The sequence below is a fragment of the Schistocerca cancellata genome, chromosome 1, assembly GCF_023864275.1.
Source record: "Schistocerca cancellata isolate TAMUIC-IGC-003103 chromosome 1, iqSchCanc2.1, whole genome shotgun sequence".
NCBI lineage: Eukaryota > Metazoa > Arthropoda > Insecta > Orthoptera > Acrididae > Schistocerca > Schistocerca cancellata.
Window position 1 is genome coordinate 299819937 of NC_064626.1, and position 27825 is coordinate 299847761.

Consider the following 27825-nt stretch of genomic DNA (forward strand, 5'->3'; position numbering starts at 1 on the left):
CACTAGAGGCCGTATTGAACAGCATTTCGTACCCGATGGCTCCAGCGTATTCACTGCATAGCTGGTGGCCATATCTCATGCGCTTCAGTATAACTGTTCATGCCCCGAGGACTCCTTTCTTCTGTGTACTGACTCCTTGAGCAGCCTACAAGCTATTGACCAGTACTACCCTCGTCATCCTTAGGTGGTGTCCATCCAGGAGTCCACCTATGCCCTGGACCGGTCCCGTCGTTCAGTGGTGTCATGTCAGCATCTCAGGCAATGAACTTGCCAAAAGGCTGGCCAAACAGGCTACGCGGAAACCGCTTCTGGAGATGGGCATCTCTGAACCTGACCTGTGTTCTGGCTTATACCGCAGGATTTTTCGGCTTTGGGAGATGGAATGGCATAACAGTACGCGCAACAAACTGTGTGTCATTAAAGAGACTATGAAAGTGTGGAAGTCTTCCATGCGGGCCTCTTGCAGGGAATCGGTTGGCCTCTGCTGGCTCCCCATTGGCCACGCTTGGGTGACCTACGGTTTCCTCTTGCGCTGTGAAGACCTGCCTCTTTGTTGGTGCGGCATCCGGTTGACTGACCCATATTCTGGTGCACTGTCCCACTTTGACTGCCCAACGACGAAATCTTGGCTTACCGGACTCGTTGCCACTCATTTTATCTGACAACGCCTTATTGGCTGATTTAGTTTCACGTTTTATTCATGAGGGTGGTTTTATCATTTGTTTTAAGTTTTAGCGCATGTCCTTTTTCCCTCTGTGTCCTCCACCCTAGTGCTTGTAGGAGGAGGTTTTAATGTGTTGCAGAGTGGCTGGCTTTCTTTTCTATTCTCGTGGTCGGCCAACCACTGTAATCTGCTTTCTTGTTTGACTCTCTTCTGTTTCTAGCATCTCTCTGTTGTTTTATTGTCCTCTTTTGTTCCTTTTAGTGTTCGTTGCCTTTCCTTCGTTCTTATGGTTTTTCCTTTCTTTCCGTTTTGTGTTATATGTCTCGTCTGTTTTATTCTCACACTTGTGGCATTGTTTTATTAGGAACAAGGGACCGATGATCTGATAGTTTGGCCCCTTCCCCCCTCTTTTAAACCAGTCAACCACATTGTTTAGTAGAGGCATGGATTGTAAATGACAACTTCCAGCAACCTATCTAGAGGCAATTACTCTCAGTAGTTCATCCTTGTAGTCCAAATTTTTATGTTTGTAGATGATGTCTCAGTTTTAGCAATGACTTTCTTATCATATTTGCAAGTATTCCATTTGGTGAAATTTGCTCCACTGTTATTTCTCCTGAATTAGTTTTCTCCCTAATGTAACTGTGTTGTATCAGTATGTATAGTGTGACCTTTGTATCCACTTGTCTTTGAAAAGTCATTTTACTATTGTCACGCAACAATTTAACCATGCCTTGTTTTGGGGCACTTTTGCAGCCAAGTGTTTCCTGATAAGCAGAATTTATGCTATATACTTATTTTCACTCATCTTGAGATATATTGCTGGTTGTTTTTTGCTGTTCCATGAAATTTGTGGAACTTGTGACATAAAAGGAAACTGGTTGTCGATTTTCTATCTCCAGAGTGTACAGACCAGTCAGTGCCAGTGTAAACTGTGATGTCATCGTCCTTGTCGAAGCAAGTTGTAGTTTGAAATGTTTAGTTTCCTTTATGTGGTGTAGGATTCTTTCTGTAGCTTGAAAGTGAGTTATTCCTAGTTTCTTATTAGAAATACTACTCCAATTGCAAATGCTAGATTCTGTCTAGTATCTAGATGTGCATCCATTAGGCTACCTATTGCTTCTCCCTATGGAAGATTCTTCATGTCAGCTCTTTCTCTTTCTCCCACTGTCTTTGGGCTCATTTCATGAGTTAATACTTAGTTGTTTTTTACCTGTGTGGATACTAGATGGCAGTCTATCATGTTACATTTTTGTAAAATCTGATTTGTGTAATTGAGCTGGCCCATCCATAAAGGCCCATGCCTATGACAGGGTGTATATACTCCGGGAAAAACCTGGGAATTTTTTAGAATTATGAGAATTTTTCACTGTTTTGGTCTTCAATTAAATTTTTGTAGTTTTGACTGGTAAGAACTGATAAACAAATAAGTTTATCCAAGGCTTTAAGAGGAATACTATGGAATACTTCAAAACAATAAACTTCTGATGATGAGTGCGACGTCACAGCTGTTTACATTAAGTTCGTTTGAGCAGGTGCCCGCGGGCTCATGCTGTTTCATCTTCGTTCATGGTCAAGTGAAAACATAATGGATTTCTGTGGGTGGGAACTATCAAGTGAATTAAAATACATTCACATAATAATGGAAGGCTAACATTGTTGTTAGTTTCAGTTTTCTGATATTATTTTATTTACATGTTTTTGGCAGTCAGTTGCCTTGCAGGTCAATGAAGTTATTTTTGTCGGTTTGCTAAATAAATGTGACTCGTATTAATCTTTTCCCCAGAGGCAGTCAGTTTATTAGGAACGAAGTGTTTCATTCCGCACTATTGGCTAGTTTTAACTGTTCACTAATTTCAAGTGCACATTTTCAGCTTCTGGCACGTATTGCATTATGCCATAATAAAGAATCAAACATGAGATAATACAGTACTGGTACTTGAAGAAAATTTGCATCTCGAAAACCACACCGAAAAGCTTAGTGTCAGGTTGGGGCCTAATTCATTGTGAATCTGGACATATGAATGTGCACTTTAAGCCGAATTATTCATTTTTGTATGTTCCGTGTGCAAATGTCCAATGAATTTCTTAAATCCCAGAGCGTTTGACTCTCATTTAAAACTTAACACATTGAGGACTAGCCACTTAGAAGAATTTTAAGCCCAGAAGACCAGGCATTAATGTCATTATGTAAAATTTTACTGACGCTATTGTGTGATGCATGTTAAAGTGTAACACACTCAAAAAAGATCAATATTATATGTGAAAGCTTAGCTTTTCTTGTAGCTACACTATGTACATTAATTTAAATGATTAACTTTCCATTTTTGTGTGTTCCTAAGGCTTAATTTTTATTTTTAGAGATGTTTCTATTAGCTGACTACATTACGTTCAGTGTGGTCTGAATATCTGCTGTCATTGGCTGGCGAGATCACATGACATCAGCTATGATTGGCCTACAAAAGCGCATTTCAATCTCGATTTCAATGTTGTGGAAACTAAAGTGTCATTTTGAATCTATTCTTTTATAATATGAATACAAAAATTTGCAGCATATCATAATACAAAAATATACAGTGTAAATTATGCTGCAGATCATAGATCTTTAAAACTTATTTCCCCGAGTTATTTCGTTCTCTGAAGTTCTACGCTGGTGTATAAAACCTTTACCATTCAAAGGATTGATATTTTTACAGCCCCAAGGGAAAGTATACTATCACTTGTTACGGAAAAAGTGTATTTTACTCCATGGAAGAGGTTTATTTTCATGTGAGAAAAAGTTTATTTTTAACCAGGAAATACAGGAAAATCCTGGAATTTTTTTTTCCTTGTCCATATATACAACTTATATGATCCCTAAGCAACTGGATACTTCTCAAAGTTCTTTTAGTTTAAATTGTTGCTTTAGTTTCTCTTACATGAATGTAGTGTGTGTGAAAGTCATCATGATATCATACACGTAAACCGATGAAATGAAAATAACACTTCCAAGATTTTTGTGGTAAAAGCAGGGGTCAGCTGTGGACCAGCTGAAATTTAAACTTAGTTGAGCTTTATCCAGTTTGATGTCCCAAAAGTGAATTCCCTGTCTGTAGGCTGCTTTCTTAAGTCTTGTAATGCCTTTGCCTTTTAATATTTTTATCATATAGTAAACAATGGGTATTTTAAATAAAAATTTCTCCTTTCTATGTCTGTATCTACATCTACACTCTGCAAATTTCCCTGTCTGTAGGCTGCTTTCTTAAGCCTTGTAATGCCTTTGCCTTTTAATGTTTTTATCATATAGTAAACCATGGGTATTTTAAATAAAAATTTCTCCTTTCTATGTCTGTATCTACATCTATACTTTGCAAATCACTGTAATGTGCACAGCAAAGAGAACATCATATTGTACCAGTTATTGTGGTTTTTGATATTCCATTCACATTTGCAGCACAGGAAGAATAATTGTTTAAATGTCACTGTGCACACTGTAATTAATATAATATTGTCTGCATGATCTGTATTGAGAGTGACACATAGGAATTTGTAGCATGTTCCTAGAGTCATCATTTAAAACTGCTTCTTGAAATTTTGAAACTAGACTTACTTGGTTATTTTATGTTGATCTTCTAGAGTCTACCAGTTCAGTTTCTGCATCATCTGCATGACACTTTCCCATGGCTCAGACAAACTTGTGACTCTTGTGACACCTTTCTCTGTGTTTGCTCAGTATCCCATATTAGTCTTCTCTGGTATGGGTTCCATGCACTTGAGTGAGTGGTACTGTAGGATAGGTCACATGAGTGATTGCTTACAACTCATCTTTGTATATTGATCGCATTTCCATAGTATTCTACCAATAAATCCAAGTCTGCAATTTGGTTTACTCACTATTAAGTGTATGTGATTATTCCATTTCATATCCCTACATAGTGTTACATCCAGGTATTTGTGAAAGTTGACTAATTCCAGTTGTGACTCATTTAAATTAGTCATAATAGGAAACTAATTTGTTCATTTTGTGGATTCATGATATTACATTTCTGAAGATTTAAAGCAAATTGCCAATCATTGCACTACTTTGAAATCTTAATAAAGACTTAACTGAATATTTGTGTAGCTTCTTTCAGGTAATACTTAATTATAGATTACTGCATCATCTGTGAAAAGTCTGAGGTTGCTATTAATTTTGTCTGCAAGGTCATTAATGTACAGCATGAACACCAAAGGTTCCAATACACACCCACGGGGCACACTTAGAGCCACTTTTACATCTGCTGATAACTCTCCATCCAAGATAACATGCTGTGTCCTTCCTACTAAAAAATCCTCACCAAATTTCCCTTGATACCCCATGCGACAGTACTTTTGGCAATAAGTGTAGATATGCTACTGAGTCAAACGCTTTTTGGAAATCAAGTAATACTGCATCCACCCTACTGCCTTGATCCACAGCTTTCAGTGCGTCATGTGAGAAAAGTGTGGGTTGCGTTTCACATTGTCAATATTATCGGAATCCATGCTTGTAGGCATGGAGGTGGTCATCATGTTCAAGGTACCTCATTACCTGACTTTAAAGTCATGCTGCAAAGAGCTGTCAGTAAATCACAGTGATCAATGTCCAATGATCCATTTAGCAGCTAGATTAAATAAATGTCTGAGTGACCTGTAACATCTCGCACATGTGTATACGTTTCTTCATAGTCTAAACCTCTTGAATTTGCTCATTTCTTGATTACCATATGAGTGTTATGGTGAACTATTTGCCCATATCTCTTTTTGTCTTAAAGACCCACTTGGTGTCAATAGCTTTTCTGTATGGAGGCAAAGTTGCTACTTGCAAAGTTTGATTTTCTGCATATGGCTTTAATTCACCAGCTTAGAGCAGCAGAGGCCCCTTTACTGTGCTCCAGTCTCTGTCTTGCTGCCATCATTGCCTTTGAGGTCTTTGAGAACCCTGACAGTGACCTCCGAGAACCCTAAAAACAATTAAAGGTCCTGCTCTCGCATCACCTTCAGGGACTTCTCTGCGACCTCCACCACCAGGGTTCGTCCTTCCGGTAAAACCTTCTGGTTGATCACTCTCCAGTCTTCTGTGGAGATTTTGGGTTCTGGGCCTCTATTTTCTTGAACAGAGTCTAAGGAGAGGCATCCTTAAGGATCTTTGGTACCCATGCTGATACCTTTGCGGTCTTAAGAAGTTCCACTGCCATCTTGACCAGCATCTTTGCTCTTTCCACGTGGATATCATGGGCACCTTGTCCTTAAGCCATTCCACCATGTGCACCCCTTCACAGACAAAAATGAGGGCACCATGATCTAGATAGATCCTCCTGAAGTTGGGTCCTGGATCAACGTCCCCTCCCCCAATCTTTTCAAAGATGCCATCTCTACAGATTACTCCTGCTGCGAGCTGATGACCACCAGTGGAGAGCCTTCCTGGATAACTGCCATCTTAAAAACCGAGACTGCAGTACTATAGGTCTGTTTCCCTACTTTTCTTGCCTCGGTTTTTTCTGGACTCGCTTATCCAGGGAGCAGGGAGTCTTAGATTCCTCCCTTATCCTCTTGCTGCCTGTCTTCGCCCCCCCCCCCCCCCCCCCCCCCCCCCCCCGCCTATTGCAAGCTTGCATTTGATTCCTTCCGTACCTGGCCATAATCAATTATTGTGTTGCACAAATAGCAAACCTTGTCTACTTCTTTAGTGTCTCTTTCTCTAGTGTAATTAACTCGGCATTGCTTGATTTAATATAACTCTATTCCATGACTCTTGTTTTAGTTTTGTTGTTGTTTATCTTATAAACTCTGTACAGGACACTGTCCATTCGTTTCCCCTGCTCTTCGCGCTCTGTAAAAAAAATAAAAAATTAAAAAAAAATTTAAAAAAAAAATTACAATGTCATTGGCAAATGTCTAAGTTTTTTACTTCTTCGTGAGCTTTAATTCCTTTAGTAAATTCCTCCTTGATTTCCTTCTGTGTTCCTCAATATATGTATGGAATAACATAGTGTACAGGTGACAACCCTGTCTCACTTATTTCTTAACTGTATCTTCCCTTTCATGTCCGTTGACTCTTACAACTTCTGTATGCTTTCAGTACAAGTTTTAAATAACCTTTTGCTCCCTGTATTTTATACCGGATATCTTCAAATTTTCAAAGAGCAGGTTCCAGTCCACATTGTCAAGAACTTTCTCTAAATTTGTAAATGCTATAAATGTAAGTTTGATTTACTTCAACCTTTCTTCCAAGATAAGTCATAGGATTAGTATTGGCTTGTGTCTTCCTACATTGCTCCAAAACCCAAGGTCAGGCTCCACCAGTTTTTCCATTTTCTGTAAAAAGACTTATTAAACAGATGATCCAGTAAGACACATTAAAATATGAGATTACTGTACTCTGGTAAGTTTTACAATTCCTGCTTTCACTATTCATCACATTTACATGCAACAGTAATATATTCTGACCACATGCCTAATATTTTGTAATGAATAGTGAGAGCAGGCAAGATGCCACACAGAAATGAAAACAATAAATAAACAGGTGTGAACTATGTTAAAACGAAGGAAATTGAAGAGTCAAAACTTCCAAAACGGAAGCAGGAGGCATAAGATGTGGTATCTGTATAGAATAAAGATGAGTTACATCTGGAGGCCCCTTCAATACACGTCACTGTTGCAAGTAACATTACGCCACAACACATACACAAATTTGAATACAGCGAACAGACGCATTGATGCCTGGACAGAAAGTTTGTAATTTTATGGAGGAAAAAAAAAGAAAAAGGAACCGAGTGTGATTTGAACCCAGAACTTCTCCGTCACAGTTCAACACCGTGACCACATAACCACGACATGACAGCCATTGGCATTGCTCGATACTGCACACTTAGAGTTCAGACCATTCACACTGTCTATTTTCTTCCTTTTTCCACAGTTCAGTACACCTTCTTCCTGTTTTTATGCTTGATCTGTGTTCAGTTTTTGATGGACTATCCAATGGGCCAATTTACCGCTAAATCTGTGGGGCCTGCGATGGGGAGTTTCCCTTGTTAGTGATCTGATGATTTCTGTATTTATGGTTTATTTTTGAAACTAATACATGTTGCTGGTGCATTCACAGTTTTCTGCAAGAGGTATTTTTGGGGGTCAGTTTCATTTTCATCAATAGTTATGTTTGTTTCTTGTTTAATATAATCAAAAATAGTTTTTGTATTATTCTTGAAGTGTTTTAATTTTTGAACGGTGGAACATGAACTTTCTTTTCTTAAAGACAGTGTGGAGGATTTGACAGTACTGGTGATAATTAAGTTTCAGATCTTCATTGCTGCTTCTTCTTTGAAATATGTCGAGTTCTCTCTTCTACCACAAGATACTTCAGTTGCTGGAGTTATCCACCGTTTATCCTTGCTTCTGTTCAATTTTGATCATATTCATTTTGGCAGTAAACATCACTTAAAGTGGTACAGGAATTGGGTTAAGAAAATGTAAACTTTTCCATCAGTATTGTCTGATTTATAAATTTCTCCCTAGCATCCATCCCATAATTTCTTTCTAAATACAGTGATGAAGACATTGTTTACGATTCTGGTACACAGTACTTTTTTCCTATTATCTGTACCTAACTTATCTTCGTCTCTTGCAGAAGCTGAACCAGAGCGATTGTTGAAGGATGAAAACAATGAGTTAGTGAGGAAGGAAGAGCAGCAGCAGCAAGAGCAGGAACAGCAGCAGCAACATATACAACAGAGTCAGTTGCAAAATACATCTGTCAGTCCTGTTTTGCAGCTATCATCAAAGCATAACCAGACACGAAAATATATTTCAGAAAAGATTGGGGAACATCATCTTCACCATCCAAAAGACAATACAGAATTCCAGTCAAAAGAAGTACATCAACATGATCAACTGGTAGGCTTTGGTCATCTTTCACAGCGGGATAAGGCATGTTCATTGACAGAAGAAAAACAATTACAAAATGTAGAAAAAGAGGAAGTGCTAGTGAATGAAGCAATGCAGAAATCGAGATTATCAAACGAATTACAAGAGCACCAAGGAATCTGTCTCAATTTGAGTGGTGGAAATGATAGATTAAAGTATTGTAGTTGTGGAAAAGATTTAAAACTGAACCTTCCAGAAGATCAGTTACTTCAGCTTCAGAAAACTGTTTCACAGAACTGTTATCCACCAAAATGTGATTTTCTTCTCAAAGCAAGTCAGCTGTACAAAGAAAATGAACCACAACAACCATTGATCAAAGTCCAACAAGACTCAGTATCAGATCATTTCTGCCAAGAAAAGGATTGCAAAGCACACAATCAAAGAACAATTAATGTTAAGGAAACTGAACAACAGGTATTAGAACAGCAAATACCAGAAGATAAAGGTCACCAGTCATTGGAGTCAGCTAGTAGAACACAATACTGTGAATGTGCCAAGCAGCAGCGTGCAGGTCTACGGGGAAAGCTGCAAACAGAACATGAGCACCTAAACAGAGTTGTACAGAGAGAGAAATTCTTGACAGCACAAAAACCAAGTTTCACAGATGTTAAAGGTAAAATCATAACTGATCAAGCAAGACAGCTAGCAGAGGATCAAGGCCGGCAAGATGCACTGAACCAAGGAATGAAGCCTACTGTAAACAAAGAGGAGCCACTAAGAAATAAACAAGAGAATCATTTCTTCATAGAACACATCAGAGGGACAGAGCAGCAGACACACACTATGGAGCAAAGGAAGCACCTTCCAATGAATAATGGGGGCCACTTGAGCACACACAATAGTCCCAAATCTGTGACCATTAATGAACGGCAGTTCACTAATGATGTAGATTGTCCATTTTCATCTGATAGAGAACAACTATTCCCTATAGAAAATAGATTGCAAGTTAATGTCCAAAGGCCACTACAGTCAATTGAAGAAGAAAAACGAGGAGATAAGGGAAAGTCAGGAGAATATCTCCCTTCAATAAATGATGAACTGCATTCTGTCGAAAGAGTTGAAGGACAAAATACAATAAATCAAGAGACTTCTGTTGGAATACGCCAGCAGCTTCCTGTTAAATTATGCCACTTGCTTCCTGCAACACTGCATGCAGCTCTGTCATTTGGGAAAGGCGAAAAACTCTACCAGAATGAAGGAAAAAAACAGTCGGCAGAAAGTGAACTGCAGCTTTTTCCAGAAATCAAAGAACCTCCTATGGTAAATAGACTCAGATGTGGGGAGCAACATATCATAAAGCAGTTGAGTGAAAAACAAGGGCAGGAATACAATGTAAAAGGACAACAGCTTGTTTCAATAGAAGCCCAACACCGAAATAATCACCCACATCCTTTTGGTTCTGCGAAAGATCTGCAGCAGCCCACTGTTGAGCAAAATCAACAGCTCATTACAGTACAGGGGTGGCATCTCACTCGTTACCAACTGAGCGGTGAAGCTGTTCGACAATCTGCAATGGAGAAAGTATCCTCTCTTACACCAATAAAAAAACAACAAGTAGTATTGGGAAAAGAGCAGTCACACTGTGCAGAACAAAAGGAGCAATTGATAAAAATAGACCAACCATTTACAGCACACCAACATCACAAGTTAAGGACTGGTAAAGAGCAGGGAACGATTGTTAATCAAGGACTGTACACCGCAAATTATCAACAGCCTCAGATTGTGTCTGGTCAACAACAATCTTCTGTATCTAATAAACTGCAACCAGACGTGGGAAACAAAAATCAGAAATTGACAAGACAAATAAATCAAGTTAGTTGTGACAAAGAACTAAAGCTGAAAGCAAAAAGAAGGAAACAGTTCAACAAACAAGAGGGGCTGGTTCCTAACACAGAACAAGCAAGGCCGTTTGCTGGGGAGCATATACAGCAAATCACTGTAAAGAAAATGTCAGAACTCATCCCGAGATATGAACGAGGACAACCAACACTAAATCAAGGGCAGCAACAGGAAACAGTGAAACAAGACGAGCAACTACAAGGGGAACAAGGCCAACATCCTACAGGGGAACAACCCCAGCAGTCAGTAATCGAAGAAATCAAGGGGCTAGCTGAAAGTGAGGATTGTCAGCAACCAGCTGTGGAACGAGCACAAGAGTTGCCAGTGGAAAGATTTCAGCAGTCTTTCACAAAACAAGCCCTAGGATTGTCAGCAGAGCTTAGCCAAGAAATTCTAATGCAAACATTTCAGGACACCGTAACAAAAGAAGTTAAGTGGCTACCAACAGAACAATATCAGTGTGTAGTGACTGAGCAAGAGTGGAAGGTAAAGGGTCTTCAAGAACAATCAACTTCAACTTCTCATTGTGTGAGTACATGTCTCACTTGCTTTGTTATGTAGACTGTTGAGTAAAAATTACGCTGATTTCACATTTTGTTTTAAAGACTATGGTACGTATAAATCATTTTATATATTCCACAGTATTAGATTACTGAGCTTTGGGTCTGTTCATTAAATTTCTCTCCTGTTCCAATTTGTTGCATAGCTTCTTGAATTATTAAAACATTAAACAGTTTATTCACAAGGACGCAAGTGGACTCGCCAGTATGTCTAAATTTCAGAATTGCAGGTTCATTCTTCATAAGCGGGAAGGAAAAATAATTGTAGTGCATAGTCACTCAGAAATGAGGTTAAGTTAGACCTATCTTAAATGAGGAGAAAGGGAGGCAAAGAAGTAACATAAATGGTTAAGGCACTTAAATAGGAATTCTTGAAAAAAGGGTGATGTTATTTTTCTGGAACAATCTTGAATAAGTTTAGGTAATTGAAATTTGTAGGAAGATTGTATGACCTTATGGTACATCCAATTTACATTTCACATAGGGATCTTAAGGATAGGCAGTGTACTGAGATATATAGATGAATGCTTTAACATGTTTTGTATCCAAATGTAGGAGGCTGGAAAATTGATAAAATTGGTACAAAGCAACCTCCATGGTCCCTGCTCAGTGGCTTGTTGATTGCATTCAAGATCATTGTGACACTTTGGTGCAGTTTTTTTAGAGTTAAATAAGTTAAGTAGATAACTGCATATCAGAGGATAGTCTGCACTTGAACTGATTGGGCTTTAAAACTTGATTTTATTTTCTTGTCATATCACAAGAATTGCTCAATAGGAAAGGGTTGGAACTTAAACAGTAGCAACTATTTATTCACAATTGATACAAAAGAGTTACATGTTTGCACCTGTTACTGCCCTTCAGAGTAGTCACTAGCATTGTGTAGAACCCGTTGCCAACGATTTGAAAGGTGTAGTATACCGTTAGCAGAGCCTGTTCTGTTGATGGTGCGAATGGAGCGGTCTACTGCCTGTTGAATCTCTGGAACAGTTCTGAAGTGAATGCCACTAAGTGCCTCCTTCATCTTCAGAATCAAATCAAAATTACAAGGACTTAAGTCCAGGGAATATGGTGGATGGTCCAGTACTTCCCAGTCCCATCGACCGAACAGAGCAGCCACAGCTTGCGCTGTATGCGCCCACACATTGTCATACAAAATGATTAGTGGGTTATGCAGAAAGTGTCGCCAATTCTTTCGTAAAGCTGGTCACAGTGGTGCTCCAAAAACAAACAGTACTACTGCGCATTGACGGTCTGCCATGGAAGAACGTAATGCGTTAGGATAACACCATCACAGTTGTACACGAGAATCACCACAACTTTAGACTACTCCATTTGCACCGTCAACAGAACATTCTCTGCTAATGGTATACTATGCCTTCCACATTGCTGGGCAGTGGGTTCTACACAACATTGGTGACTACTTTGAAGGACAATAACAGATGCAAACATGTAACTTTTTTGTATCGGTTGTGAAGCCACTATTTAAGTTACAACTCTTGTATATAAAAAGATTACTAAACTACTACGTGTCAACATTTCACACAGCTCTCCAGCATAATATAACCCAAACGACAACAACTAAAGATGAGTGGCAAGGTTTTTAGTGTAGTAGGAATTCTTTAGAAGAAACCTTCTAGGCACATGCGGGACATATTGATACAACATGAACAACTGTCTTTCACTCTGCACCACAGTCACGAGATGGTGTTGAAGATATGCCCTGCTTGGGGAGAGTGTCCGCACATCTTGCATGACCCATTTGGATGCAGTTCAGGGTAGTCCAAATTGTCGTAGGCTGGTCAAATCCAGAGGGTTTCTCTTGGATGCAGGGCAGTTTCAGACATTTTGAAGAACTATTTTCTTGCCAGCAGTGTTTCCATTCATCAATGACATTGTATTCAATTTTCTTAAGAGTTCTAGCTGTGAAGAGTGGAGTGCCTTGATCTTAATCTTTTTTTACTCTGTACAGAATAAATTATTCAATATTTTAAGATCAGGGTTATCAGCAATCTTCTGGTACTCACAGAATAGCACACTCTTCCATCTGATATCAGTAGTTGGAATGTGGCTCAAGATAGGTAACTAGTATGTGGGAGTGGATCATATTGATCCATTAACAATGTGAGTGGCTTAGTTAGATTTTATGAATTTTATTTTTGCATATGGACTATTAAGCTAGACAGGTGCACAGTGCTGTGTTGTTGAGTATAACAATCAGAGTGCTGATACTCAGTGAGTATTGAAGTTTGTCTCCCTTAAAATAGACATGAAGTGTTATCTGCGTCAATCTGTTGGACAGATGAAAATGTGGAACATCTGTTTGATTTGAGTTGTAACCATCATTTATGGAAATATTGGCTTAAATTGTCTAGATCAGGATTTCTTCAGTTATTTCAAAGGTTTTGTGTTCGCTAGCTATTGCCCAGTTGTCCCCATCACCAAACTTTCTGGAATGTTGGAGGAATGTCAGATATATATATAAATTTGTGGCAACTATTAACAAAGTCACGTATAATATCTTTGTTGTGGCAAGCTCTTTGCGAGCAGTCTGTGGCCATGCATGAAGCAGTACACAACTATACACGTGCACCGAGAATCAAGAATGTATATAACTGTATATGTGTGCTTGGGAGTAATAAAATAGTGCTTATTACATGTGGTATAGTGTAGATCATTCGATCCAGCAATCCTACAACACTAAACCCATAAATTAAACGAGAGAGGAGCAAGGACAGATTCCTGTTGTAAGGTGTTATTGAATACTTTTGGACAGCTAGTGTCTTTTCTTGTAGTTATAGTAAATGTCCTTGGTAACATATTGTCAATTAGTTTTGTTGTCTGGGTGCATGGAGCAAGTGGTAATAACTTATAAAGCAACCCATGCCTGCAAACTGTGTCATATGCTGCTCTTAGATCAACCAAGGCAACTGATGATGTTTTTTGCTTCATTTGGTATCCTGCTTCAGTGAATGTTGATAATGATAAGACTTGGTCAGCACTGCTCCGTCCTGGTTGGAGTCCAGCTTCCTCAGCAGGAAGGTTCTGAAAGATCACTGGACTAATATGATTTTGTAGAAGTCTTTCAAGGAACTTACAGTGTGATAGTTCTTTTGCTGGTTTGAGTATTGCTATGATATTTGATTGATTCATATTTTGTGAGACTGAACCAGATTTCATAATACCAGAGAAGAAATCTGCCAGCCATCTTTCAACAAATTTCCCACTGCGCAGTAGTAGTTTGGGATGGATTCCTGGTTTTAGAGTTTTAAGAACGGCAAAGATTTCGGATGCAGAGGAAGTTCTTGAGAAATCAGATTGTTCATTAGTTTTCTTTTTGAGCTATGCAAGTTTTCACCTGATGTATCATGCACGAATCTCACACCTTCTTGCTGGAGACTGGACAGTATATGTCACCCAGTCCTGTTAGCTGTTATATGAGTGTTCTCCTGTGCTTTTATGTTGTTTCCATCCAATTTCCTTAGTAATGACAATGCTTCTCTACTTGATGTTTGAAAATAAAGTGACTCAACGATCTCTGTCCACCTGCTACATCTGTCTATATTTAGGCTATAAAATGGATTATCCATTATTTCCAGATCACTACTTTTTAGAAGTTCATCATACTGTTTCTTGTTAGTATTCCAGCGTGGAATATATTAATCGCAGTAGTAGGGTTTTCCTCGTTTGCTACAGTTATCGTAGATCTTACATGCTTCTCATAGTTATTTGCTTTTAGGAGAATCTATCCAGCACATTTGTTAGAATTTTTACAAATGCATCCCACTTTACTTTTCTTAAGTTCCATCTAGGTCATGGTGAGGATGATTAGAGTGGGATACTTGTCCCACTTTTAGTCAAGATTGGATGATGTTGGTTGTATGGGAAGTTTTTTTACTACAAACTGGGAACATTGGAGAAGTAATTATTCTCTTTAGTTGTTACAAACATAGATTAGGATTATACTCCTATCTCCATGCAGCTGATAAAATGTTTCTTTATCCTCTGTATCAAACACCAGACATAAATTCTTGTCTTCTGCCCAATTTATAAGAAAATTACCAGTCCATTTCATAATTTTCCTTACTCTTCCGTTGAGTATGACAACAGTTAAAATCTCTGAGATATATGGCAAGGCAATACTGGGATATATGGGGGATGCCAAGAGATAGCTGGAGGTTTCTACATATTAATTACTGTTAGTTCTCCAGTTTTTACTGTAATTTTGTGGATGTCATTGAGGTCAGATACAGAGCATAGATGTGCATTCATGATTGCCATTCATATGTATGTTGCCACTCCATAAACATGATGTTACATTACTCCTAGTAAGTCAAAACCAGGAATTTTTCCTTTCTTGATTTATATGATCTTCATTTTCAGGATGGTATCAGTTTCCTGAACAGCGACAGTGCGGATGTTATATTTTGATAAAATCTCCTGTAAGACTTGACACTTTGATTTACTTATGCCTTCCATATTGATTTGATAGATCTTGAAAACAGGTCCAAGGTTTATAGCTGGATGATCCTGAGAAGAACCTTGTGAGGTGTCTTGTGACAAATTCATTTTAGCCAGGAGATCTTTGAGATTATCTAGCTGTCTCTGTTTCTCGACTTTAGATATTTTCCTTGAAATAACTGTTGTTTAACACCACTCAGAGGACATCTGTCATTTCAGGAATGTCTTGGACATGTACAATGTCTGTGTAAAAACCTATAAAATTTACATACATTTGTGAAATTTTGAGAGCTTGTAGAAAAAGTTTTACCGATGTATGTAAATTATAAAATAATAAGGAAAAATGATGTTTAGTGAGGGAGTGAAAATTAAAATGTGTGTTGTCAACCAGGAGTAGAATTTGATGAGTCAGAATATAAGATAATTGAAAGATTATCTAGGAGGGTACTGAGATGTCTCATGGTAAACTGCAGGATTATTGTCAGGAAAGAAAGAGAATTCAGTACATTAATGAAGAAACTGTGCATGGTCTTAAAATAGGTGTAGATTTCTGGATAACAGGATATCAGGAACATGGAAGTTTTTCTTAGTGGTTATCACATATTCAGAGGGATTATGGGTGTAGTGTATTAATTTTAGTGGATGCATCATATGCATGCCAACATACTTACTTTGATAATGTCAATGGGGTACATCTCAGCACTTACAGAGGTGGAAAGTTAGGTTTAGTAGGCACTTAGAGGTTTTGAAGTGGGGAATGAAGTGACATTAGAGTTGAAACATTGTCAGATAGTGGGAACCTGTTGGAAGGAAGGGTAGAAGTGTAATTATTGGGGGATTGCATTGGGAATGAAGAGTAGTCTCGTGAGGCTGGAATAAACTTCTAGCAAACAGACTGACCTGGAATGATGATTTTTTGCTAAAGCCTCGTGGTGTATGGCAGAAAATGGGTGTAATGAAGGGGAGAAGTAACGATAAATCTATAGTAGGTGAAGTATGTTCAGGGAGCACAAAGCTGACAAAAAAAGAAAAAAACAAACCAAAACTTTGTACTGGACTGGGAGTCAAATGTGGGGCCTTTGACATTCATGGTAAGTTATCTATCAACTGAGTTCTCCAAGCACAAACTCACAATTGGCCCTCACAGCCAGTACCTCATCTCCTACCCTCCAAACTTCAGAGTAGTTCCTCAATATACCTCTTGGAATTACCAGTCCTGGAAGAAAGGATATGGAGGAGGTACTCCTAGCCACAGCTAGGGGATTGTTTCTAAGAATGGATTTTCACTCTGTAAGGCAGTGTGGGATGATTTCAAACGTCCAACAGATTAAAACTGTGTGCCAGACTGGGGTTCGAAGCTGAGACCTTTGCCTTTCTCTGGCAAGTGCTCTACTGACTGCTCTCACAGGAGAGAGATGCTGGTGAAAATGCGCTCTGCAAACAATCCTCCAAGCTGTGGCTAAGCCATGTCTCCACAATATCTTTACTTCTAGAAGTGCTAGTCGCTCAAAGTATTCAGGAAAACTTCTGTGAAGTTTGGAACATAAGGTATAAGGGACTGGAAAAGTAAAGCCATGAGGGCGGGTGACTTATGTACGAGGTTATGCCTATTTGGCAGGGCTCTGTCCTGCTGCAAAATTAAGTCGGATACCTCTTTTGTCAACTGAGGCAACAACCAGAGAGAAGTCATATCAATATGGGTTATGCCTGTAATGATTATGTCTCGAGGAGGCATGCAAAAGTGAAATGTGAGAACACAAGTCTGCCTGTGGAACCATCCACCTCCATCTGTGCCTCAAAATCAATGCATAATTGTCTGTTTTAGTTTATCATCTAGTTTTAGCACCTGCGACATTTGAATTCTGTAAGCTTTGAACTGCAGACACTTGTGCAGCACACACCACACTGTTGGCTGGGACACAATCACGTGTTTTCTAGCACAATGAACAATGCAGGGTGCTTGTTTTGTAGCTTGTACGAATATTTGCCACCACTTCATTCTTAATGGATGGCTGTCATTTGTTTTTCTTCTTGCTTCCGCATTCTGTCTCCTAGAATTGCTTTGCGCATCTAGCAGTGTTGTGACGGTGTGGTACCACTAAAATGTGGTAAGAAAATGTCTTTGAAATACAGTTGGGATGTTTTTTTGCATATTCTGACGCAATACACATTTTCTGTTGTAGCTGTCAGCGATGAACAACAGTGGCAATTTTCCATTACTTCATTATTGACAGCCTAAACTGTGAGAGATAACCTTTCAATCTCTCTGTGTGTTTCTGAAATAAAGTCATTACTGTAGTCACAGCAATACTTTCTTTTTGTCCTGTTAATTCTGAATCACCCTGCAGTCATGACCACTGGAAAATTCATAGTACACTGAAACTACAGCCTTTGCATTCAGTTGATGAATGTTTTTAAACTGAAGTTCCAGAATGGAAATTTGGATTAGATAGCACATAAATCAAACCAGATAATGCTGTTAAATTATGACTCCTGAAATATTTCTTAATGTTAATACCTACCACTTTCAGCAAAAGTACTAAATACCAAGGCTGGAATTGCACTTCAGCAGGTGCATAGGGTACATGTGCATAGGGTAGGGTGGGAGTTGTCGGATGGGCTGCCTACAGGAGGAGAGAGACGGGAGGCAGAAAGAGGAGGGGTTGGGGTGTGTAGCTAGTGGCTCAGATCAAATCAACAGGTTTTCTGGCTAAGAATGCTGGAGGGTGGGGTTACAGATTCACAGCCAAGACATATCATGCACAGGTACCAGGGCTGGTTTGAGAGGGAGCAACAGGACAGAGGAAGTGGAAACTGTTGGGTGGAAGGTGTGGGGAGGCTGTGTTAATAGATACTCAAGACAGGAGGGTTACGGTAGTGAAGTATGTGTTGCAAGGATGACTTTCATCTGTATAGTTCAGAAAAGCTGGTGCAGGAGGGAAGAATCCGAAAGGACTCGGTTGTGAAGCAGCCGTTGCAATTGAGCATGTTGTGTTCAGCTGTATGTTGTGCCAGTGGGTGGCCATTTTTGCTCTTGGCCGTAGTTTGCCAGCATAAAAAGCTGTGCAGTGATTTCAGCAGAGTTGGTCTATGATATAGCTGCTTTCACAGGTGGCCCTATCTATGATGATGTAGGATAATCCTGTGACAGTACTGGAGTAGGAAATGCTGAGTGGTTGGATTGGACAGGTTGTGCAGCTGCGTCTTCCACATGGATATAATTCCTTTGCGAGAAATTGGGATCGGGAGTGGCATAGGGGTGGAGGAGGAAGTTGTGTACGAGGGCTGACTGAAAAGCAATGCCTCACTTTCATAACTATTCAACAGTTGGCAGCATTGGTATGCGGCAGGTACTAGCTTGTTCCGTAGCCTCTTCTCTATAGCTCCAGTTGGCGGGAAGCCTTAGCATTGAACGGTTGTGATGCTACAGTGTAGAGTATGAAACATTGCACAGACGGTTGGTCAATGCGATTTAAGCAACGTGCTGTCACTGAATCTTGACAGCAGAAGGTGTCACCCCAAAGGTGCATCATTGAGCGAATAAGTTTAAAGATGTTGAGGCAGGAACATCTGACCTGCGTGACACACAAAGAGTTGGATGTCCTGTCACAGCAACCACCGAGTTTCACTAGCTAAATGTTGACAGTTTCATTCAGGACGATCGTCATATCACTCGGAGAGAAATTACAAGCACAGTCAGCATTTCACAAGAACGCGAGGGTCACATTATTGCTTTTCTTGGCTATTGGAAGATCTGTGCACGATGGGTACCCCGGATGCTGACTCCGGAAACGAAAATGCAAATACTTGAAATTTGCCAGGAACTCCTCTCACATTACGAGAATGAAGGTGATGCCTTTCTCCATTAAATTGTGACAGGAGACGAAACATGGGTAGACCGTTACAATCCAGAGACGAAATGTCAGTCTATGGAATATCGCTACAAAGACTCACCCCAGAAAAAGAAATTCAAGGCCCAGCCTCAGCTGGAAAAATCATGGCCACAGTGTTCTGGGATGAAGATGGTGTTATCCTTGTTGATTTCCTTGATCGTGGAACAACAATAGATTCAGAATGTTACATCACAATGCTGAGAACTCTGAAACAACAGCCAATAAAGGTCTGAAATGAAAAGGGAAAGGTTTTCTGCAGCATGATAGTGCCAAACCACACATTTCACATGCAACCACAACAGAACTTCAGAGACTGAATCATCCTCACAGTTCAGATTTAACACCATCTGACTTCCATCTGTTCCTGATAATGAAAATCGATCTGTGGGGACATCATTATGGTTTTGATGAAGACATTGAGAGAACTGTGAGACTGTGGTTGCGGAAACAGAGTGTCGACTTCTTTCGTGACAGCTCCAGAAAACTTGTTCATCATTGGCATAAATGTATCCAATTGGCTGGTGATTTGTGGAAAGTTAATATTGGTAATTAAAGATCACATTCTAAGGATTATTTTTGTGATTGATTTATTAAAATATTCCCATCCAAATCCAATTGATAAAGGTGGTACTTTTCATTCAACCCTCATAGATTCTGTGGACGATGCGATACCACTTTAGGAGGGGTGGGAAGAATCGTGAGTTGGATGTCTACCACTTATGGACGTGATGATAGATGATCAGAGACCTGGTAAAAGATATGGTTCGTTGGTTCCAGTCCAGTGTGATATTGGGTGATGGGGGGAGGGGGCAGAGTATTGCACCATGTAGCACTCTGAGCCCATGGATTTTTCTGGCCAGGCTCACTGCATTCAATACAGCTGCCTGTCAAACCACTATCATCACTGAGCAAGGTGACACAGTGGTTAGCACACTGGACTCGCATTTGGGAGGACGGCAGTTCAATCCTGCTTCCTGCCATCCTGATTTAGGTTTTCCGTGATTTCTCTAAAACGCTTCAGGCAAATGCCAAGATGTTTCCTTTGAAAGGGCATGGCCGACTTCCTTCCCTAATCCGATGAGACCGATGACCTCACAGTTTGGTCTCCTCCCCCAAATCAAACCACCACCACCACCACCATCACCACCACCACCACCACCACCACTACTACTATCACCTGCTCTCAGTGCAAGAAATTTTTATTCACAGATGTCTTTCTTGCATTTGTTAGGTATGTTTTAAATGACCACAGTGAGTGCCTGATAATGACTTTGGGTGTTACTTTCATAACAAGATACTGGATTTTTAGTTTAGATGATAACTAATTATGCTCAACACTGGTTAACAGTGATATATGATGGTTAACAGTAATATATGAAGTCTGTCCAAAAAATTCCAGAGCTTTATCCACAAAATTTTTTTATGCTTACCTTTTATTTATTGTGCATGGTGTGTTTTGAAATACTCTCCTCCATAATTGATACACACTGCTACCATCGCTATTTCTACTTTCTGAAGTAGTCTTGGTACGCCACTTCCTGGATCGTTTGAAGCACCATCTGCGAATTTTCTTTTATCTCATCTGTCACTGCAAATCTTTGTCCTTTCAATGAGGTTTTCAACTTCGGAAATAAAAGTCCAAAGGGGCCCAGGCCTGGGGAGTATAGAGGATGAGGCAGCACAATGATTTCATTTTTTGTGTGGTACTAATGCGCCAACCGCGATGAATGTGTGATGCTAGAGCCATGAATTGTCTCACGAAATTTCAGCCTGTTTCCTTCTCACATTTTCTCGCAGGTGTCGCAACATGTCCCGATAATACCATCGATTAACAGTTTGTCCCTGTGGCACTAATTGCAGTAATTAATGATGAACTAGTCCTTTGAGGTCAAGGAAAACTATCAGCATTGCTTTGACACTTGATCTGACACGATGAGCCTATTTTTGTCATGCACAACCTTTCCCAACCTATTGTGAAGATTGAATCTCGGTCTCAACATCACTTTTGATTTATTCAAGGAAGGTCTTGTTCTCATTTGCATGATCCAAAAGCTCTCCTCGGATTTTGAGATGAGGGTCTTTCTGGTCTTGACTCATGAGCCTTGGGAAGAACTTGGCGGCAACGTAATGCATTCCAAGATGCTGTGTCAGGATTTCATCACACCATTCAACTGAAGTATTACATTCTTCTGCAATCTCATGGACAGTCAGTCTTAGATTGACACATACGATTTTGCTGACAATCCTGATATGAGCATCATTGGTAGACATTGAAGGGTATCCTGAACAAGGGTCATTTGTAACTTCCTCCAGCCAGTTTTAAACTGTATGTCCAACCATTTTTAAACTGTATGAACTGTTCATAGCACTGAGTACGACTTAAAGCACTCATCACCATAGGCTTCATGCATCATTTGGTGTGTCTCTGTGAAGCTTTTCTTGAGATTCTCGCAAAATTTAATGCAGACGCATTGTTCCTCTAACTTTACCATCTCAAAATTTGCGAACTATATGACACATGCTCTACACAATACAGCAATGAACAGTGACTAACACACATTCAAAAATGAAACTTCCAGCAGTTACACGTCAAACTCAGGTGTGTGTAGGGATGCAAACAGCATTTCGCTCCAATACACCATTGGTGAGAAATTACAATTGTTCCGGAATTTTCTCGACAGACCTGGTATGTATATCATTTGGGATCAAGGCAATCGTGAATCAAATTATATATCTTTCTAAATAGTAACTTGAAAATTTGATGAGCTGAGGCTGAAATAAAGCTGCCATTATTGTCCTTGCTGCTAAATAATAATTTTGAAATAAACTCAGTTTTACTTCATTTAAAAAAATGAAAATTAATTTGAAAAACAGTGTACATAAATCAAACATACACAACAAAATGTGTGATAAATGAGAACTTTTCCACCACTACTAACAACAGAAAACGAAACTTGATGTCCAAAAAGTGTCTGAGTATACTTTTCACTCATTTGTCTCCAAAAGAGTTATTATGAATAAAAAGAAGAGCATCAGCATTGTCTTGGTGTAAAAAGCTGACCATCTTGCGATGGAAATGAAACCGCCAGAACTGAAAGTTATTTGGGAAGCAGAGCTAGATGCTTGTAGACACGGAATAGAAAAAAAGTACTTACATCACTGTAACTTTTTTTTTATTTTTCAATGTAGTCTCCTTGTAGATTAATGCACTTGGTCCAATGATGTTCCAATTTCTTGATCGCGTCTCAAAAATGAGTTTCCTCCAGGCCCGCAAAATACTTGTCAACTCCGGCTATCAATTCTTCATTTGGAGTCAACCTTCGTCCACCAAGAAAAATTTTCAGTTTTAAGAGGAGATGGAAGTCTGACAGAGCCGTATCAGGCGAATCTCCCCCCCCCCCCCCCCCCCCCCCCCAATTCATCTTCGCAAATCATTATGCGGGAACAGAACCACATCACTGCCACAGCTGTCTTCCAAGAGCAATGAGGAGGCACGTGTTTACAGGCAACAGACCAATGAATTATCACATGAACAACTCGTTGGGCTAGCGCTGACCTCTCGTGGTGACTCCCAAGAACTTTTCAAACCACCCTCGTACACGATATTTTTCTGACTATCTTCTGAGGAGTCAGAAAATTCTGCCCACTCATTTTCCAGTAAGAAGCCCCATTATGTTACATTTTCCCAGTTTGGTTTAAGTATTTGTCAAACCCATCTATTGGAATAAGGCTATCATCGACATCTGCCCGCAAAGCAAATTCCTTTACTTTCATTGGCAGTAGAGTTTTTCTGGAATCTGGTGAAAGAATTTCTTCTTAGTGGCTTGTATGTTCCTCTTTCACCATGTTTTTTACCTGATTGGAAAAATACGAAAACTTTATATCATTTTGCAAATCCACGCCAATGTGAAATGTATTCTGAGTATGGTACTTTATAAAATAAAACAAAATGTTCTGTTGTTGAAGGTATTTGAACTATTTCAAAGAATTTCAGGACTCCACCAAAGTCGCTCACAAATTCGATGATGTGATCTGATATTTTCATATTCTCAGCCTTTCTTATGGCAAAGGAACATTCAATCTGAACCTATGAGACCTATACTTGATTCTGTGACCGACTTTGGTTTTGATTGAGAGTTGGTAGTTCCTTTTGTAAAAGGCTAAAAAAATGGTTCAAATGGCTCTGAGCACTATGGGACTTAATTTCTTTGGTCATCAGTCCCCTAGAACTTAGAACTAAGTAACCTAACTAACCTAAGGACATCACACACATCCATGCCCGAGGCAGGATTCGATCCTGCGACGGTAGCGGTCACGCGGTTACAGACTGTAGCGCCTAGAACCGCATGGCCACTGCGGCCGGCCTTGTAAATGGCCTCTGGGGAACTATTAACATAACAATAAATGGATAGTAAAGTAAACCTCTGTCATGACTTCTCTCCACTTATCTTCAGATATCATTTTTAATGATAAAATTGTACTCAGAGAGAAGTTTCTACTTCATGGCACCTCTGAGCAATTAATTGAACCATTTACGTAAAAGTCCTTTTTCAGAGGCTTCCCTGTACTGAGACGCCTGACTCAAACAGTCAACGGGTTGCCGCAGAGTCTATTCCCCGGTCTAGTAACCACCTCAGAAGACAGTCTGTACCATGTTGGAATGACGACTGTGGATAGGCAGTCATGGTCAGATGAACAGCTCTGCGAAACTTCAAACACTGTGAAACTACAGAAAACCTTCATGCCTTCAGATGGATGAGAGCTCATGTGAGACAAGTGATAAGAGAATGGAAGAGGGCAGCCTGGATGGAATTCGTGACTTCCATTACACAGTCCACTTCCACTGCCCAAGTTACAGAATCAGTAAGACGGATTTCAAGCAAGGGTCGTTCCCCTTATGGCCTTGTTAAGTAATGGGGTCATGGTGGACATGCCAGAAGACATGGCTCAGGTTTTAGCTGAACACTTCTTTACTGTTACTATGTCATCCAGACAAGCTCCTGCTTTTCAGATGTTTCATAGGATTGCAGAGATGAGGAAGCTCAATTTCTTCTCACATAATGAGGAAGTGTACAATCTTCCGTTCTCCATGTGGAATCTGGAATCAGTTGTGTCTGCAGCCAGAGACACTGCTCCAGTACCTAATGAGATCCATTACCCCATGCTTCATCATATGTGCCATGAATTGAAAGGACAGCTCCTCTCTTGTTTCAGTCAAATCTGGTTCGATGAACAGTACCCTGCAACTTAAAAGGAGGCAACATTAATTCCATTCTGGAAACCAGGCAAGTACCATAGCACCCCTAACAATCACCATAGTGCAGCCCTTACCAGTTGTATGGATAAGACTCCTGAATGCACAGTCAACCACTGCCTCATCTGGCTGCTTTAATCCTGGGGTCACCTGAGCCACTCCCAGTGCGGTTTCAGGTTCTACCATTCCACCCTTGACAACATAATTCTGCTGGAGATGAAGATATAGGAGTCCTCCTTATGCCAGAACCATTTGGTTTGTGTGTTTTTTGACCTCGAAAAATCATGTGACACTACTTGGAGGCACAACATCCTTTGCCAAGTTCATGAATGGGGACTACATAGATGCCTGCCACTACTTATCCAATCATCTTTCAAGGACTGGCGTTTTCAATATCACATTGGTGATGCCTTGTCTGACTGCTATGTTCAAGAGAATGGGGTCCCCCAAGGCAGTGTCACATTGTTTGCCATCGCTATCAATGGTATTTCCTCCACAATCAGGAGCCCTATCAAATGCCCTTTGTTTGTGGATGACTTTGCAACCTTCTACTCTTCCTCTGATCTTATAGTGATGACGAGGCAGCTATAGCTGACCATTAGGAGGCTAGAAACCGTGGCCAGGACAACTGGTTTTCAGTTGTCACCCAAAAAGACTACATGTGTCAATTTTAACTGAGTTCGTCAAAGTTGTAACTAACCAATGCAGACAGTTGGGGCGGGGGGGGTGGGGGATTTGTGTTTTCAAGAAACTGTGTGCTTTTTGGGTTTGACTTTAAATTAACTTGGCTCTCACACTTGAAAGACCTAGGAACAAAGCGCTTCCAGTCACTGAATATTTTGAAATGCCATAGTGAAAAACATGGGGAGTCGACAGTTGCTTCCTCCTGTAGTTTTATAGGGCATTTGTTCAATCACATTTACATTATGTCAACATGGTCAATTGATCAGCCCATCCTTCCTACCTCAATATGTTAGATGCTGTACACGATGAGGGCATTCGGACATCGGCAGGAGCATTTTGGACACAACTTGGTTGAGTGTGTGCAGAGGCCAATGAACCACCTCCCTGCATTCAGAAAGTATCTTTTTGGCTCAACAGGTGCAGAAAAATCAGCATCACCTCCATCATTGACATTTAGTTTAGTAGTCCAACCCACCTATGAACGGCTGTTCAGGAATAAGCTCCATGCGTGCAAGTCATATGGGATACATGCTACAGACTGTCTCAAAAATCTGGATCCATCAGGCATCAAAATACACAGCCAGACATGGAACGCATTGCTTCCTTGCTGTCTTCAGAGGCACAAAGTGATTTTAAGCTTGACACAGTGCACGAAAACTTGTGTACTCCAGATTATGTTTTTACAATGTTGTTTTCATCCATTTTAATTACCTACCACAATTTTATTGTTGTTTATACAGAAGGATCACAGCAAAATAATGTCCTCAGTGGTTCTGTTGTTTTCCCCAATAGGGTTCTTAAAGTGCATCTTCCGAAACAGTTTACAAATTACAATGCGGAATTTTGATGGCACTGGAGAGGGTTCACAGATATTACGGTATAAGATTTATTGTTCGTTCAGACTCGCTTCCTGACAGCGGTTCCAACACCGTGGCAAGGAGGTGATCGTTTGCTGGGTACCTGGCCTCATCAGCATGCAGGGCTACAATGTGGCTGACGAAGTTGCCAAGGTATCGTGTTAGGAGGGTGTCGTCCATCAATGTCCCCTCCTATTGCACACCATCAGCCTCATTTTCTGACAGATTCATCATGGACCGGTGGAAGACTGAATGGTTGCAGGTGGCAGAAAACAAACTGTGGTCACTCAAATCGACCACAAAGATATGGTGGACTTCATGTCAGCCTCACCACTGGAAGGAGGTTGTGCCTACCAGACTGCACATTGGACATACCCCTTTAACACATGGTTCCTCCTCTGGGGGAGGATCCGCCACTCTGTGAAGTTGTGGCATGCCACTTTCAGTTCAGGATAATATGGCAATATGTGTCCTGTATACTGATATTAGGGCAGCCCTCAGTCTTGATGGGGATCTGCCCACCATTCTCGTAGATACATTCCAGTGTTACAAGGGTGGTGAAATTGCCCGCGTAAAGGATTTATTCTGAAAGCTCATTAGTTTTCTTTCTCTTTTGTGTGTTAATGTCAATGACTCAACATTCTACTATTCGGTGAGTGCTCTCCATTACTCCAAAATTGTTTACATTCTACCAGAACTTTCATATTTATTTGTACTGTAAGTTTTACAGTCTTCACAGTAATGTTTGGTGATGATTAAGATGTGGCAATAAACAATAAAAATGATAATATTCATTGTGCTTGGCATGTGGTTGAACTCTTTCAAACCCTTATCAGATATTTTGTATGATCAAATGGCTTGTATTGTTTGGTAAATATGTAAGTACATGTGCTTTTGCATATATTGCCACTCTTAGTAATGTGACTGCTCATATCTCATGTCATATATCTGGATAGTAGTTCTGAATTTTTCTTTCTTTTTATTACCATTTGATGTGTTAGATACCAGTACTGCTGTTTTTACCATTGTATTCGCCAGCTTGATCTCAGTACACCTGCAAGAAGTTGACTACCTACCAATAGTGTAACCTTTTTCAAATGATGTTCAATCATCCAGGAATAATTGGAAATATCTGTAATAGCTATGAAATTGTGCGCCAGTATTTATACATGGTTACAACAGCCTAGACCCAAACTGGTGAACATTTAAAATCTTCAAAATTTGAAAAGTGTAATAAAAGAAAATTCAAACAATGGAAAATCCAGGATGGAACATAACAATATTATGAAAAGTGTAGTTACTATTCATTGTATAGCGGAGATGCTGCGTCACAGGTAGGCAAAGTCAGTTTCTGGCCAACAAGGGCTTCGTCAAAAATATAACACACACACGCGCGCGCGCGCACACACACACACACACACACACACACACACACACACACACACACACACACACAAAACCACCACCACCACAGTCTCTGGCAGCTAAAGCCAAACTGTGAGCCGCAGTGCATGGTGGGAGAGGCAACCGGGTGGTGCAGGTGGGAGTAGGCTGGTGCAGAGAGGGGGAGGGGTAGCAGAGTAGGGATGGGGACGGTAAGGTGCTGCATGTCGGAGCTTCCACTTTACCGTCTGCCCACCCGTACCCTGCTATCCTACCCTTCTCTGCGCCAGCCTCCTCCCACCCCCACCAC

General features: G+C 40.1%; 1 protein-coding gene across 1 annotated transcript in view; it reads left to right on the plus strand.

Annotated features, from left to right (window-relative positions):
* The window catches only part of LOC126171884 (trichohyalin-like), a 125004-nt gene that overhangs the window by 24386 nt on the left and 72793 nt on the right, over window positions 1–27825 (plus strand). The window contains exon 2 of the mRNA XM_049920837.1: window positions 8289–10951. Coding sequence (XP_049776794.1) covers window positions 8289–10951 — 2663 coding nt within the window. The remainder of the gene's footprint in view (window positions 1–8288; window positions 10952–27825) is intronic.